A 14354-nucleotide genomic window follows, 5' to 3' on the forward strand; every position below is an offset into this window, starting at 1 on the left:
GACTTATTTCCCACTCACCCCATGAAGCCTTGAATTCATAGATTTGTTTTTGTTTTTTTCGTTATATTTGTCATCAAATTCAGGCATGCGACGAAAACTTTTTGTGTTTGATAGAAAATAAGAAATGGTTTGGGTGAACTACCCCTTTTACGCCTATACTTCAACACACTACAGTGTCACACAAAAGCATAAAAAGTAGCACCACAACGTAGAATAACAGCTGTGGACATTATTTCCTTGTTCCTCAAGCAATTCCATTGTTTGGTGGCTTTGGCTCAGGAGGGTCGTCCAATGATCCCTGGGTCGGCGGTTCGAATCCCGGCTCCTCCTCCTGTCCACATGTCGAAGTGTCCTTGGGCAAGACACTGAACCCTACATTGCCTCCAATGAGTTGGTCGGTGTGAGCTCGCCACCATTGGTGTGTGAATGTGGGAAGTGAGGACGCTGGCGTCGACTGTTCGCTGCTTCACCTCCCAATGTATGAATGAATGAACCATTGTAAAGCGCTTTGAGCACTTGGAAAAGCGCGATAAAAATGCAATTCATTAAAGAGACGATATCCACACAGTACAACATTATGAGGTTTTCCTCATATCCACACAGTACAATCCCAAGTGTTGGTTGAACTCTCCGGGTTCAAGTTTGACTCAGCACTTTGCTGTGTACTCCGTTCTGCTTGTGCTGCGATTTGCTCTCTCTCTCTCTCTCTCTCCCTCTCTCTCTCTCTCTCTCTCTCTCTCTCTCTCTCTCTCTCTCTCAATCTCGTCGGTCTGTTTCTTTTACTCCCATCCATTTTATTTTTCTCTCCAATCAGCCCCTTTTGCTAGCCCTCTCTAATCAGCCGCGCACCAGCTATTTATTTTGCCTCGTCCCTCTTTTCTACTCTCTCCTTTGCTCCCCATGCCTGCCTACTCTTATTATCCACCCCCTCCACGCACGCGCACACACGCACGCACGCACACACACACACACTGACACACACACCCTAGGGGATGTGATTAGCAGTCTAGACGTGCACACTAGCAATGAACTTCAATACGCATTAGTCAGCGGGATAGCTACTGTACCTGTAGCTGAACATCGTTAGACTGACGGCAGTGAGTCAGGCGGCGTTCGTTCATTCACTCACTCACTCACTCACTCACTCACTCACTCACGCATGCATTCATTCATTGCCACTTTCTCTGTGACATTGTCGCCCAAAGGCTTCCAGACATCAATTAGGGGACAGCACAATAGCGGGGGTGATGATGGTTAATTTATGAACACCAGTTTTGACACAGGAGACGCTTATTATATGCGTGCAGGATGTCCATGACTTGCTGTAACTACGGCAAATAAAGGGATTCATTTTTGTAAATGCTGCCTTTGAACGTTGTTGTTGTTACTCTAGTTTTCTAAAGTGTACGCACACGCTGGAACACTTTGAGTTCAAAGTGTTGGAACTGCCTGCCGTGCACCACCCTGTTCTTATAAGCTTGGAGATTGATCCCCGTAGCGCTTTGCTTAATCCACACAGAATTACGGGGCCTTCATCAGCACAAATTGCTCAGAGATAGAGCTGTTAATGTGATTGACAGCTATAGCGCGGAGCCCGAGCGCATTATTCCCAATCATTAATGGGCCGTAGTTAAACGCAAGCTTTCATCACGATTCCATCCTCACTTTTAATATTTGCCATATGGTCAGTTTGGTCACAACAACCACTAGTGATTCGTTTGGTGTTTAATATTTGCCATATGGTCACAACAACCATTAGTGATTAGTTTGGTGTTTGACACCATTTCTCCTTTTTTTTTATCTTTCAGCTTTTGGGAACGCCAAGACGGTGAGGAACGACAACTCGTCCAGATTCGTAAGTATGCCCTATTAGAAAAAAAAAGATCTACAAGCTCAAAGCGTGACATGTTTTTCGAGCTTGCAGATCTGCTACTTTTGATCACGTAGAGGCTGTTGATTAAAACGTTAAAACTATGGAGATGAGAGGTTTCTGCCCGACGACAGCAACGTGTGTTCAGTGATTTAATGGAAGCTTTCCCAATGAGGCTTTATTGACTGGGGATTACAGACGGCCTTGAACCTCTGGATCCAGACATGATCCACTGACATAATGGAACATTACCGTCACCATCGCTTGTCCTTTTTTTTTTCACGGCATGGCTCTGAAGGAGGTGAGCGTGTGTGTGTGTGTGTGTGTGTGTGTGTGTGTGTGTGTGTGTGTGTGTGTGTGTGTGTGTGTGCGTGCGTGCACTGCCAGTAGGCCAAGGAAGAACTTCCATGGATATTATTCACATTATGTTTAATATTTGTTGAAATATTTAACTTTTTATAACGGTGGTTGGATCGGTTTGAAACCTAAATTGTCATACGTGGTTCTCAAAGTGGGGCACGGTGGCACAGTTGGTAGTGCTGTCGCCTCACAGCTAGAAGGTCCTGGGTTCGATTCCCGCTGGGGACGCTGTGGGTGCTGGGGGTGTGTTCTCTCCTCATCAGTGCCCATACCTGAGGTGGGGTTGGCGAAAGGGCCTTTCTGTGTGGAGTTTGCATGTTCTCCCCATGTCCCCTATAGGGTAGGTACCCTCACAAAAAAGCTACGTCCAACCAGGGAAACTCCCCCCTGTCATTTGTAAAGGAGCAACCTGGACACTCATGCATGGAAGGAAGCATGAGTTCAAGTCCGTTGCTCTCTCCATGTCCCCCATATATGGGGACTAGGTTGGCGGAGGGTGTGTAGAGCCCAGGATCACAATAGATAATTGACACAGGGGTGAAAAATGGGTTACAAGATCCCCAGCTACATTTTAGATTGTTGGTCTCTAAATGGCACTGTTACAGACACCTTAACTCTAAACAAAACTGTCCTAGAAGACTTGACCTCACAGGCAGGCCACACGGGAGCCACTGCACCTCGGTTATTAGACCCCCATCCCAGGCCACACGGGAGCCACTGCACCGCGGTTATTAGACCCCCATCCCAGGCCACACGGGAGCCACTGCACCGCGGTTATTAGACCCCCATCTGAGCCACTGCACCGCGGTTATTAGACCCCCATCCCAGGCCACACGGGAGCCACTGCACCGCGGTTATTAGACCCCCATCGGAGCCACTGCACCGCGGTTATTAGACCCCCATCCCAGGCCACACGGGAGCCACTGCACCGCGGTTATTAGACCCCCATCCCAGGCCACACGGGAGCCACTGCACCGCGGTTATTAGACCCCCATCGGAGCCACTGCACCGCGGTTATTAGACCCCCATCGGAGCCACTGCACCGCGGTTATTAGACCCCCATCCCGTTTCTTGTCTTCATCCCTCCTGCGTTTACTCCTTCCAAACATCCTCTCTGCAGTCTATAGGGCCTTGCTCTGGTCTATAGGGCCTTGCTCTGGTCTATAGGGCCTTGCAAGCGTGAAGCGAGGAATGCAGGCGTTGTTTTGCCTGGATCAACACAGCTCTCATTCCCTACCCGGGGATGAGGCATTACCCCAGGTGAAGGAGTTCAGCTCTCATTCCCTACCCGGGGATGAGGCATTACCCCAGGTGAAGGAGTTCAGCTCTCATTCCCTACCCGGGGATGAGGCATTACCCCAGGTGAAGGAGTTCAGCTCTCATTCCCTACCCGGGGATGAGGCATTACCCCAGGTGAAGGAGTTCAGCTCTCATTCCCTACCCGGGGATGAGGCATTACCCCAGGTGAAGGAGTTCAAGTATCTCGGGGTCTTGTTCACGATTGAGAGGAGGATGGAGAAGGAGATCAGCCGGAGAATCGGAGCGGCAGGGGCGGTATTGCAGTCGCTGTACCGCACTGTTGTGACGAAAAGAGAGTTGAGCCAGAAGGCAAAGCTCTCTGTCTACCGAGCAATCTTCGTCCCTACTCTTACCTATGTTCATGAAGTGTGGGTCATGACCGAAAGAATAAGGTCGTGAATACAAGCGGCCGAAATGAGTTTTCTTCGACGGGTGGCTGGCATCTCCCTTAGAGATAGGGTGAGAAGGTCAGTCACACGAGAGAGACTCGGAGTAGACCAAGGCGCAGTTGGAGGAAACGCATCGACTCACTGGCCTTGGAACGTCTCGGAATCCCCCAGGAGGAAGTCACTAATGTTGCTCTGGAGAGGGAAGTCTGGAGCACTCTGGTGGAGCTGTTGCCCCCGCGACCCGACTACGGATAAGCGGTTGAAGATGGATGGATGGATGGATGGAACAAAGCTCTCCTCCAGGTCTGTTGAGTCGCGGGCGTGTGCACATAATGAGCACGCACGCAAAAAAATCACGGTGACCGCGCTCACGTAAACATGCTTGCGTTGTCGCACCGCGACTTCTCCGAGCAAAAAAACGCATAGGTCTCATTGAAAATGAACTATAGGCACGTTTTATCGCTCCCCGTTTACAAGGCCCTTATTACGTCCTGAATCATTTGGTTGCATCAGTTCCAGCAGCCTCTTCTTGTCCATTAGCGGAGCAGGGCTTGTTTTAGGATGGGTGTGGACGTTCCCCAAGCTGTCACCCCTTCCTTCAGGTCTCCATATGGATGCATTATGGAGCACGCACGCGCGCGCACACTCTCTCTCACACACACACTCACTCACTCACTCACTCACTCACTCACTCACTCACTCACTCACTCACTCACTCACTCACTCACTCACACACACACACACACACACACACTCAGGTTTGTATTACTATACTCGTGAGGACATAAATCATTTTACGACAGCGATTTTATGAATGACACTTGCAATGCATTTTTGCCATTTTGGCGAGATGGAGGGGGTGACATGCAGTAAAGGCCGTCGGGACCGGGAGTCGAACCCGCGGCACACTGCCAGACTGGATTACCAGCCACGGTGCCAGCCGCCCCGGGCCCATTTTGCCCATTTTTTAACTGTAAGCCTAAAGCCGTAGAAAATAGCAGATCATGCTTATAGATGAGATTATGTGAGCTTATAGATCAGTCATTTTTCAGGGCATGACAACTGGCACGCAACATAGTATAAATCATGTTTAACCCATTTTGGGCGGGAACCCCTTTTGGTGTTAGCATTATTTTATGCTTTAGCTATTGAAAAATAGCAGATCTAGGTGGCGCGCTACGAGCTTGTAGGTCTGCTATTTTTGAAAAATCGAAGAACCACTGACATAGAAACATAGCTTTTTCAGAAAACTGTCAGGATGTAGAAGACATTTTTAGAAACTGATCTCAGGTCAAAATGGGTTAATTCAAATAAACCCCCTAAACCTACAGTATAACCTCTAAATGTTGAATCATATGGCCAAACTGAACCTTCTTCCTAATTGTCAACATAACTCTAAAACTCTATAAAACTATACCTGTTTGGTCCTCACAAGTATAGTGACACACACACACACACACACACACACACACACACACACGTGCCAAAGGAGTGTCAGCTCCAGAGCGTATAGCGCACGTCTCCAGAGATGAAACCCAAGACTGCAACTGAGGAGCCAGATTTCAACGTGGTCGTGCACCGGTGTCGTGCTTCCAAAAATAAATGCGTCGATCTACAAGACTAACAGCGCATGGTGTTGCAACGCGCTGTGAGACTAGTAGATCAGCTGTGTTTGAGTGTGCGACACCCACGCACAACCAAGTATAAATCATCCTTTTTATACTGCTTTGGCAACCACAACCAGATGTGTTCCGCTGGCCTCCTCCAAGATACAGTGCAACCGTATTTAGGAAGTCAGGAGGTCCACTCCCAGCTTGTTTTCCCAGAGAGGAGGAGTGATTCTCAAAGAGCTCCTGAAGTGTCCAACAGTTAACTGGTTCAGTCCAACCGACGTGCCCACAACACGTCATAAGCAATCCAATCGACGGGTTGCAATGACGTGTGTAGTCAAGTCAAGTCAATTTTATTTATTTAGCACATTTAAAAACAACAGCAGTTGACCCAAAGTGCTTTCCAGAACAGGTAGACCGTAATCCATCACAGTGCAATAATAAACATGTAATACAATCGAAAAAACAGGCCAAAACAAACAAAATAACAACAAAAACAATGAACAACAATAAACACTAAAAACTTCACACTGTAAAAAGGTGTGTTTTCAGGTTGGATTTAAAAATCTCCAGGGTGGGGCTAGCCTGGATGTGGAGTGGAAGATTATTCCAGAGTGTAGGTCCAGCTACAGAGAAAGCCTGATCACCTTTTGTTTTCAGATTTGAAGGCGGGACTGCAATCAGTTTGAGAGTGGAGGATCTGAGTGTCCTGTGTACACGTCCTAACGCATCTTCAGTGATATCAAACGAGAGAAGAATATTGTGAATGTCTTCCCGGCACCACAGAGCTGCTATTTTGAAGGAATCCCAGCGCTGATTGTGTTAATCTTACCAGTCGATTTCAATGATTATACATACATGAATTGATAAATAAATTAATAATGATGATGATGATGATCATCAAAAAAAGGTTGAAAAACTGGCGCAATAATTTCAAATTTAATTTGAATTGAATTTCAGAAGAGTTGTGTTTTGGTCATCAACACCCTCCTGATCCGAGAGAGAAACTCAAACTCTTCTGCAGATCTTTTGTGTCTTCTGGTTTCTTGTGCTCAGAGGAGCACCCTGGTGTTCTAAACCCTCCACATCCTTGTGCTCAGAGGAGCACCCTGGTGTTCTAAACCCTCCACATCCTTGTGCTCAGAGGAGCACCCTGGTGTTCTAAACCCTCCACATCCTTGTGCTCAGAGGAGTACCCTGGTGTTCTAAACCCTCCACATCCTTGTGCTCAGAGGAGCACCCTGGTGTTCTAAACCCTCCACATCCTGCTGCCCGTGAGGATGACTGAACCCGGGAAACGTGATGGAAGCAACGTGACAACCCAGTGAGAGCATCGGATGAATGATTCAGTCTCCGTCTCTATGGGATGGCTTTTAGTCTGACACTCTGTCGCTGGAGATATGGAACTAGGTTTTGGCAAACGGGCATGTTCTTTTTCTTTTTTTAATCTCATGCACGCTTTCTCAGGCTGGCCAGTTGTCCAGTGTTGGTGTTAGATTCCTCCATGATCTGTCACATTACTTCATCACATTTTTTGAGGGAATATCCTCCCTCGAAACCTCTGCTGCGTTTAACTTTTAAACCTTTTTTTCTCCACATTGTTGCTGGGATCCTAAATCAAATTCAATTACAGTACAGACGCACTGAGCATACTGTACAACAACCGCTGTGCATTTCCATTGTGTGCCTAATATGGACTGAAACCATAATGTAGCTTCATATTTGGGCTTAAAGCTAAAATAATGTAATACTTAGACTTATAATGGCAAAATCTACAAGCAACACAACACATCGCAGCACAAGACCTATGTTGGTCTTAGACACACAGAACTCACTGTTCTAAACCTCAGCGAGATGGTTTGGTTTGTTTTGTTTTACTCTTCCAGCGGAGAGGAGAGGAGAGGAGAGGGGGAAAATAAGTCATTTCCTCTACACAGAATCCCGTTACTTCATAGCACTGCTGTTTGTGATTGGCAGCTTGCTTTATGAATCCGTCTGTTTGCCTGGAGTTCAGTGAACTTTTTACAGAGGTTGGGGGAAGGAAGGAACTTTTTTTTTCTTCTTTTATTGACTCTCCCGAAGCTCGTGTTCCAACGAGGTGAGCAGAGACTCTGCTCTGCGTGCGGAGACACCAGCCGACGGCACCAAAGACCTTGAAGCTTTGTCAACGCCGTCGGCACAGGCTCTGTGCTGTGGGTGAATCCCTTTGGTCCCCATTATCTTATTTAGTCTGCATTGTCAATGGCCCCCGAGGCTAGAAGAAAGGTCATTGGTTTAGCCTCAGTGTGCTCCCTGCTCTCTATTCATGTGTGATAAATCGGGTGGGGGGAGGGGGGCGTGTCATTTCTCTAACAGCCATGTTCTGCTTCCACAGGGGAAGTACATGGATATCGAGTTTGACTTCAAAGGCGATCCTCTGGGTGGAGTTATTAGCAACTGTGAGTATCATCATCAAGAGGAATGTCCCTTTTTTATGAAATACTGTATGTGTCCTATTTAATCATTTCTTCAATCATTTCTTCAACCTTCTGTACAATGTTTAAGTTGATGGTGCACTTTGGCCCACTCTTTTCTTCTTTTTTTTTTATCTGCAACAAATCCCTTTTTGATACTTTTTTGGACATTCATTTACAAAAGAAACACAAAAAGTTAGACTATGGAGATATACATATGAGCACACACGCACGCACGCACGCTCATCTGACAAATACAGTGGCGGCACAAACGTCACCCCTTCTCGGGTTCTGACCCTGGGGGCTGTTGTTGCAGTGTCTCCTGCTGACAGTGTCGTCCAGTTTGACCTGTCACTGTCCTCCACTCATGAGAGCACTTTGTCACAGGCTCACTCACACACCCCCAGAACACACACCACGACACATGCTGCTGTGACCAGGTCACTCGTTATCGGCGTGCCAGTGCTGGTGTGCCCATCTATGCGGTCAGCAGATCAATTAACGGTCAATGTGCTGTGCAGCCCACGGCACTGTACAAAGCACTGCAACGCTACAGATGTATCTGTTTATTTGGTCATGGTTCGTTGTTGTGACCGTGCATCTTTTCTTTCCTTTGTTTCATAACAAAAAATAAAGGGGGGGGGGGGGGGAGAAAGGCATTGGGTGGTGTTCACCTCAACCTGCAATATTTCCCAGGCGGAACAATGTCTGCTCTGTCCTCGTCCTCCTCGCCTTTCTCTTCCCAGGCCAGGCAGCGACACCTTTTTTTATTGAATGCCTTTTGGTTTGGCTTTCTTCACATTGTTTTGTCTGTGCAAACGTCTGTACCAGAGGTCACGGAAACAATGAGACACAGAGAGAGAGAGAGAGAGAGAGAGACACACACACAGAGAGAGAGAGAGTCTGGATGTCTGACACACAAGCGTACCTCTGTTCATCTCCCAGGCTCTGTCTGTCTGTCTGTCTGTCTGTCTGCCTGCCTGCCTGCCTGCCTGCCTTTCCATCTGTCTGTCTCTGTCTGTCTGTCTGCCTTTCCATCTTTCTGTCTCTGTCTGTCTGTCTGTCTGTTTATTTTCTTCTGGAGTTGGACTTCTCCGTGCCGCTGACAGACGGACGGGGCACTGCCTCAGTCTGGGGACCGTCTGGCTGCAGCATGACTGAGCCACAGATACACCATGTTCTTGGAGGGTTAGAGAGACAATTGGCCTCTCTCTCTCTCTCTCTCTCTCTCTCTCTCTCTCTCTCTCTCTCTCTCTCTCTCTCTCTCTCTCTCTCTCTCTCTCTCTCTCTCTCTCTCTCTCTGAAGCCTGAGCGACTCAGAGCGAGCAATGCTGATTCCACTAGTAGATAGAGAGAGAGAGAGAGAGAGAGAGGAGTCTGATTTAGACAAACCCAGAGCTTAGTAGTTTTGGTAGAGTAATGATAGTGTGGCGAGGAGACGAGTATTCAGCAGCCAAACAAGCCAAAGCCCGTTAGTGCTCATTAAATCCTAGTCAAAACAACAACTCACAGGATATGGGGGCCTTCGCCACCCCCCCCTACACCCCCCCCCCCCTCCTCCGTACCCGCATCGCTACTTTAATGTATGTTTGCTTATCTCAAGGAGCATATCCTGGGCACAGCGTGCCAGAAATACCGTTCAGGATGCTTTACAGAAACTCATGTAAAATCTACTGTAGTCTCCTCTGGTCCGCTGCAGCAAAGCAATAACAAGACGCCTGAAGTCGTTTTATTTGGAGTGTACAAAAGGTGGAAGGTCACTTCAGAAAAGCCCCTCAGGGGGAGAATGTCTCTTCTGAACATTCTTTAAACACCCCCCCCTTCCCCACACCACCACCACCACTTCCTGCATCTTTATAGGATGTTGTGTGTTCGGTGCTCTTCACAAATAAAAAATGTTTCCAAAGTAGCAGACCCACCGACATGATATAGGAACAAGTGAAACATGCAGTAATCCTGGTCTCTAAAACTGCCTCCCCCTGGCCAGCCGGGGCACCTGATGGAGGGGAAAGGAACTGGTTGGAATAACGTGTTCCTTCCACGCGCTACGTCCAACCAGGGAAACCCCCTGTCAGGTGTAAAGGAGCAACTTGGACATTCGGGCATGAAGGAAGCATGAGTTCAAGTCCGTTGCTCTCCCCATGTCCGACCCCCATATATGGGGACTAGGTTGGCGGAGGGTGTGTAGAGCCCAGGATCACATTAGATAATTGACACAGGGGTGAAATAATGGGTTACAAAATCGTGGGATAAAAATATATATTTAAAAAAAGAAAGGGAGAGAGTGACTCCTCACCTTTTCTCTTCTTTGATTACAGTTTAAGAAACGGTGCTCAACTGAAACGGTGCTCAACTGAAAGCCAGTGTATTATTGATGAGCTGGCGGGTTCCTCGAGGCCCTTTCTGTGACACTGCTGCTGCTATGCTGGAATGTTTAGGGTTCATTTGGTTTCATTTGTACAGGGTTTGAGAAAAAAATACAAATTAATCAATATAGGCTTACAGTATAACAGTAGTGCAACATCAATAGTAAGGGCATTTTATCAGGTATTTGACCAATCTGGGAACTAAATCGTTACCAAGAAATGTCTTCAACAATGTGTTTCTAAAGGTGTCTAATAACATATACTAAAAGTTTGAAATTCAACTCCTGTGGGAAATTGAGTTATTAGCATAATATGTGACCAATACCCATAACATCCTATATAAGGCAAAAAAGTCAACATTTCATCATTCTTTAAGTAGCATGTGACATATGAAACTAGGGGGTTTTCATGATTCTGAATCCATTCCAAGCATTAGTTTTGCACAAAAAACACTCCTTGGGCTAAATTAAGCCATATCCACTTGACCAAATGTGCTGACCTCATCACGTTTGTGAGGCCGTTTTCCTCCCAAGGAGTGTTTTTGTGCAAAACTAATGCTTGGAATGGATTCAGAATCATGAAAACCCCCTAGTTTCATATGTCACATGCTAATTAAAGAATGATGAAATTTGGACTTTTTTGCCTTTTATATAGGATCTTATGGGTATGGTCACATATTATGCTAATAACTCAATTTCCCACGGGAGTTGAATTTCAAACTTTTAGTACATGTTATTAGACACCTTTAGAAACACATTGGTGAAGAAATTTCTTGGTAACGATTTAGTTCCCAGATTTTCATAGATTTCTCTTACTACAAGTGAAGCATTCACAATACAAAAACAATTGATTGCATAATGTGATAAATTGCGTGGTATTGGAACGACATGGCCTGTCATACTCGGAGATACAGATGCCAGCATTTTAGGCGCGCCACTGCACATCGTATCGGCAGCTTTTCCAATACTGGCATCGGTGTCTGTATCGGAACAACTGTAGTTTTAAAAAGGTACAGCATGTTCACACACTGGCTTCACGCGTTGCTCCCAGCAGCCCTCTGGACCAATTGCGTCTCTATTTTTGTGCAGCTCTTTGAGTGACTTTCCTACAGCAGCGTTGTGTCTATAAATGCAGGCGTGGAGTGGTCCTCTCATCGCCCACTGAAACGGATGACTCAGAACAGTCATCCGTGTGAAAGGTGAAGAGAATCCAGCAGGTAGCCAGAGTCGGCAGCATCCCACTCGGTCCTAATAAGGCAGTGGTTCCAAAACTTTTTCATGTCAAGGACCCCCAAATCGACAATAATTAGCCCGCGGACCCCCATTTGAAGAGATATGCCAGGGACCCCCATAAGGGGCTCTAGCAGGGACTCTCAACCATTTTAATTTCAAGGACTCCCAGTTTGACCTGAATTAGGCCCGATTCATACTCCTATTTTAGAGCCGAATAAAAGTCGGTTCGGCTCTACAATGTGACTTCATTTGAGGTTCGGGGGGGCGGGTACCGTCCTGAAGTCGGCTCTTCGGTGCTACTGAAAATGTCTGACGAGCCGAAATCATTTCGGCACTACAGCGCCGACACAGCGGTAAAATAGGAGTATGAATCGGCCCTTAGTCTACGGACCCCCATGTAATAGCATTTCTATCTCTGGGACCCCCAATTTATGTTGTAAAATCAATGCTAATTTAACTCAGAGTGTACAAATGGAACCAAATTGACCCGTTAGGGTCCATTTGGTTCCATTTGTACACTCTCAGAGTTACAGACTTATAAGGCACTGCGGCAACGTGCCTCATCTGATTATAGGAAATTGCTGTTCGTATTTCTACATGACTACACTCCCACGTTGCTGCTACAGCACAAAGGACTGTCATTTAAAATAAAAATATATTTTTTTCTTTTGTTTTCCTAACTCCAGTAATTGAGCCTTTTTGTCCCAGACGACGACAACACTGTAAATGAGGGAGGGGGAAAAATAAATATCTGCTCCGCTATTAGAAGTGTCTCTTAATTTGACCACGGTGAAGTTCCTTTGTTGTGAATGGAATGGAGCCTTTTCCTTCAGGTTGGTGGTTGTGCTTAGTCGGCCGTGGCAGCAGAGGAAGCCGGCGTTTGATCTCTTCCTCAAAGATCTTTCATGTCACGCCCCGGTACCCATACACGGTGTGGCGTGTGCATGCCACGCACACACGCACGCACGCATGCACGCATGCGCGCACACACACGCACACACTATGTGTTTACGAACTCTGTTGTCTTAGCAACTTCAACATTTGCCCATCCCAACTCCAGATGGGCTGCTGGGAATTCTCTACCCAAGGCCACCTTGCCGAGTCACCAGTTTTGTATATTTCCTGAGCTTATTTCCTGAGCTTATTGTTAGGTAGGAAGTAGGAACACATTGGTTTAGCTTATTGTTAGGTAGGAAGTAGGAACACATTGGTTTTCAGCGAGCATGTCTCATAGCTTCCCTTCTTGTTGTCACCCTCCACTATTCTTCTTGTCATCCTCACTTCTCCCTGTTCTCTTCTCTTCTTGTTGTCATCCTACTATGTGGGGGCGGCAGTGGCTCAGGAGGTAGAGCAGGTCGTCCAATGATCCGTGGGTCGGAGGTTCGAACCCCGGCTCCTCCTGTCCACATGTCGAAGTGTCCTTGGGCAAGACACTGAACCCCACACTGCCTCCAATGAGTCTGTCGGTGTGAGCTCGCATACCTCCCAATGTATGAATGAATGAACCATTGTAAAGCGCTTTGAGCACTTGGAAAAGCGCTATAAAAATGCAATTCATTATTATCTTGTTGTCATCCTACTCTCTTCTTCTTGTCATCCTCCTCTCTTGTCAAGTCTCTTATGTATCATAGTGGCCATCCTCCTCTCCTCTCTCTCCACAGACTTACTGGAGAAGTCTCTTATGTCTCAGTGTCCATCCTCCTCTCCTCTCTCTCCACAGACCTACTGGAGAAGTCTCTTATGTCTCAGTGTCCATCCTCCTCTCCTCTCTCCACAGACCTACTGGAGAAGTCTGTCTCATAGTGTCCATCCTCCTCTCCTCTCTCTCCACAGACCTCCTGGAGAAGTCTGTCTCATAGCGTCCATCCTCCTCCCCTCTCCAGTCTCTTATGTCTCATAGTGTCCATCCTCCTCTCCTCTCTCTCTCCACAGACCTCCTGGAGAAGTCTCGCGTGGTGAAGCAGCCCAGAGGAGAGAGGAACTTCCACGTGTTCTACCAGCTGCTGTCCGGAGCCTCAGATGACACGCTGAGTAAGACTTAATGAAACATTAACATGCACAAAATAGAATCACACGTTGCCTTTGGTTTATTAGAGGCCTCTGTACTAATGAGCAGTGGTGGGCAATTTAGTCAAGTTTATACTCAAGTATTCAAAAGTGCACATTACAGAGTACATTTTCAGAGCCAATGAGTTATATTTGCCCCACCCGAATAACAAACTAGTCCGAATGAAAGATGAGCCAGTGGAACCTGTTCCCTGTGATTTTAGTTTCCATCAGAACGGGAGCATCGTCTTTGCATATCAACCCCGGAGGACACGGGAACACAACGTAATGGTCATATCAACCCCGGAGGACACACAGGAACACAACGTAATGGTCATATCAACCCCGGAGGACACGGGAACACAACGTAATGGTCATCGGCTTTAATGCACCACAGTGCCAGACGCATCAGAGGCCGCCTCCATTTCCACTGTAGTTAACCCATTTTGGACTGAGGTCGATTTAAAAAAAAAAGGCTTCTAAATCCTAACATTTTTCTGAAAAACCCATGTTTCTATGTCAGTGGTGCTCAACCTTTTTCATGCCAAGGACCCCCAGAATTATCTCTATTGGGCCACGGACCCCCATCTCAAAATATGTAGTTCCAGGGACCTCCCAGAAGCAAATATTTTAGTTCTGAAATATATATTCAAAGATTTGTGCCATATTTTCACGATTTTTCAAAAATAGCAGACCTACAAGCTCTATGAGCTTGTAGATCTGCTATTT

At 46.7% G+C, this 14354-nt stretch overlaps 1 protein-coding gene across 1 annotated transcript in view; it reads left to right on the top strand.

Moving 5' to 3' along the window:
* myo1b (myosin IB) overlaps nucleotides 1-14354 on the top strand; it is a gene marked incomplete at its 5' end in the record, with an annotated part of 133827 nt that overhangs the window by 65101 nt on the left and 54372 nt on the right. The window contains 3 exon segments of the mRNA XM_079517840.1: nucleotides 1809-1855; nucleotides 7903-7966; nucleotides 13512-13610. Coding sequence (XP_079373966.1) covers nucleotides 1809-1855; nucleotides 7903-7966; nucleotides 13512-13610 — 210 coding nt within the window.

Source organism: Electrona antarctica, assembly GCF_951216825.1.
Source record: "Electrona antarctica genome assembly, chromosome: 13".
In the NCBI taxonomy this organism is placed as follows: domain Eukaryota; kingdom Metazoa; phylum Chordata; class Actinopteri; order Myctophiformes; family Myctophidae; genus Electrona; species Electrona antarctica.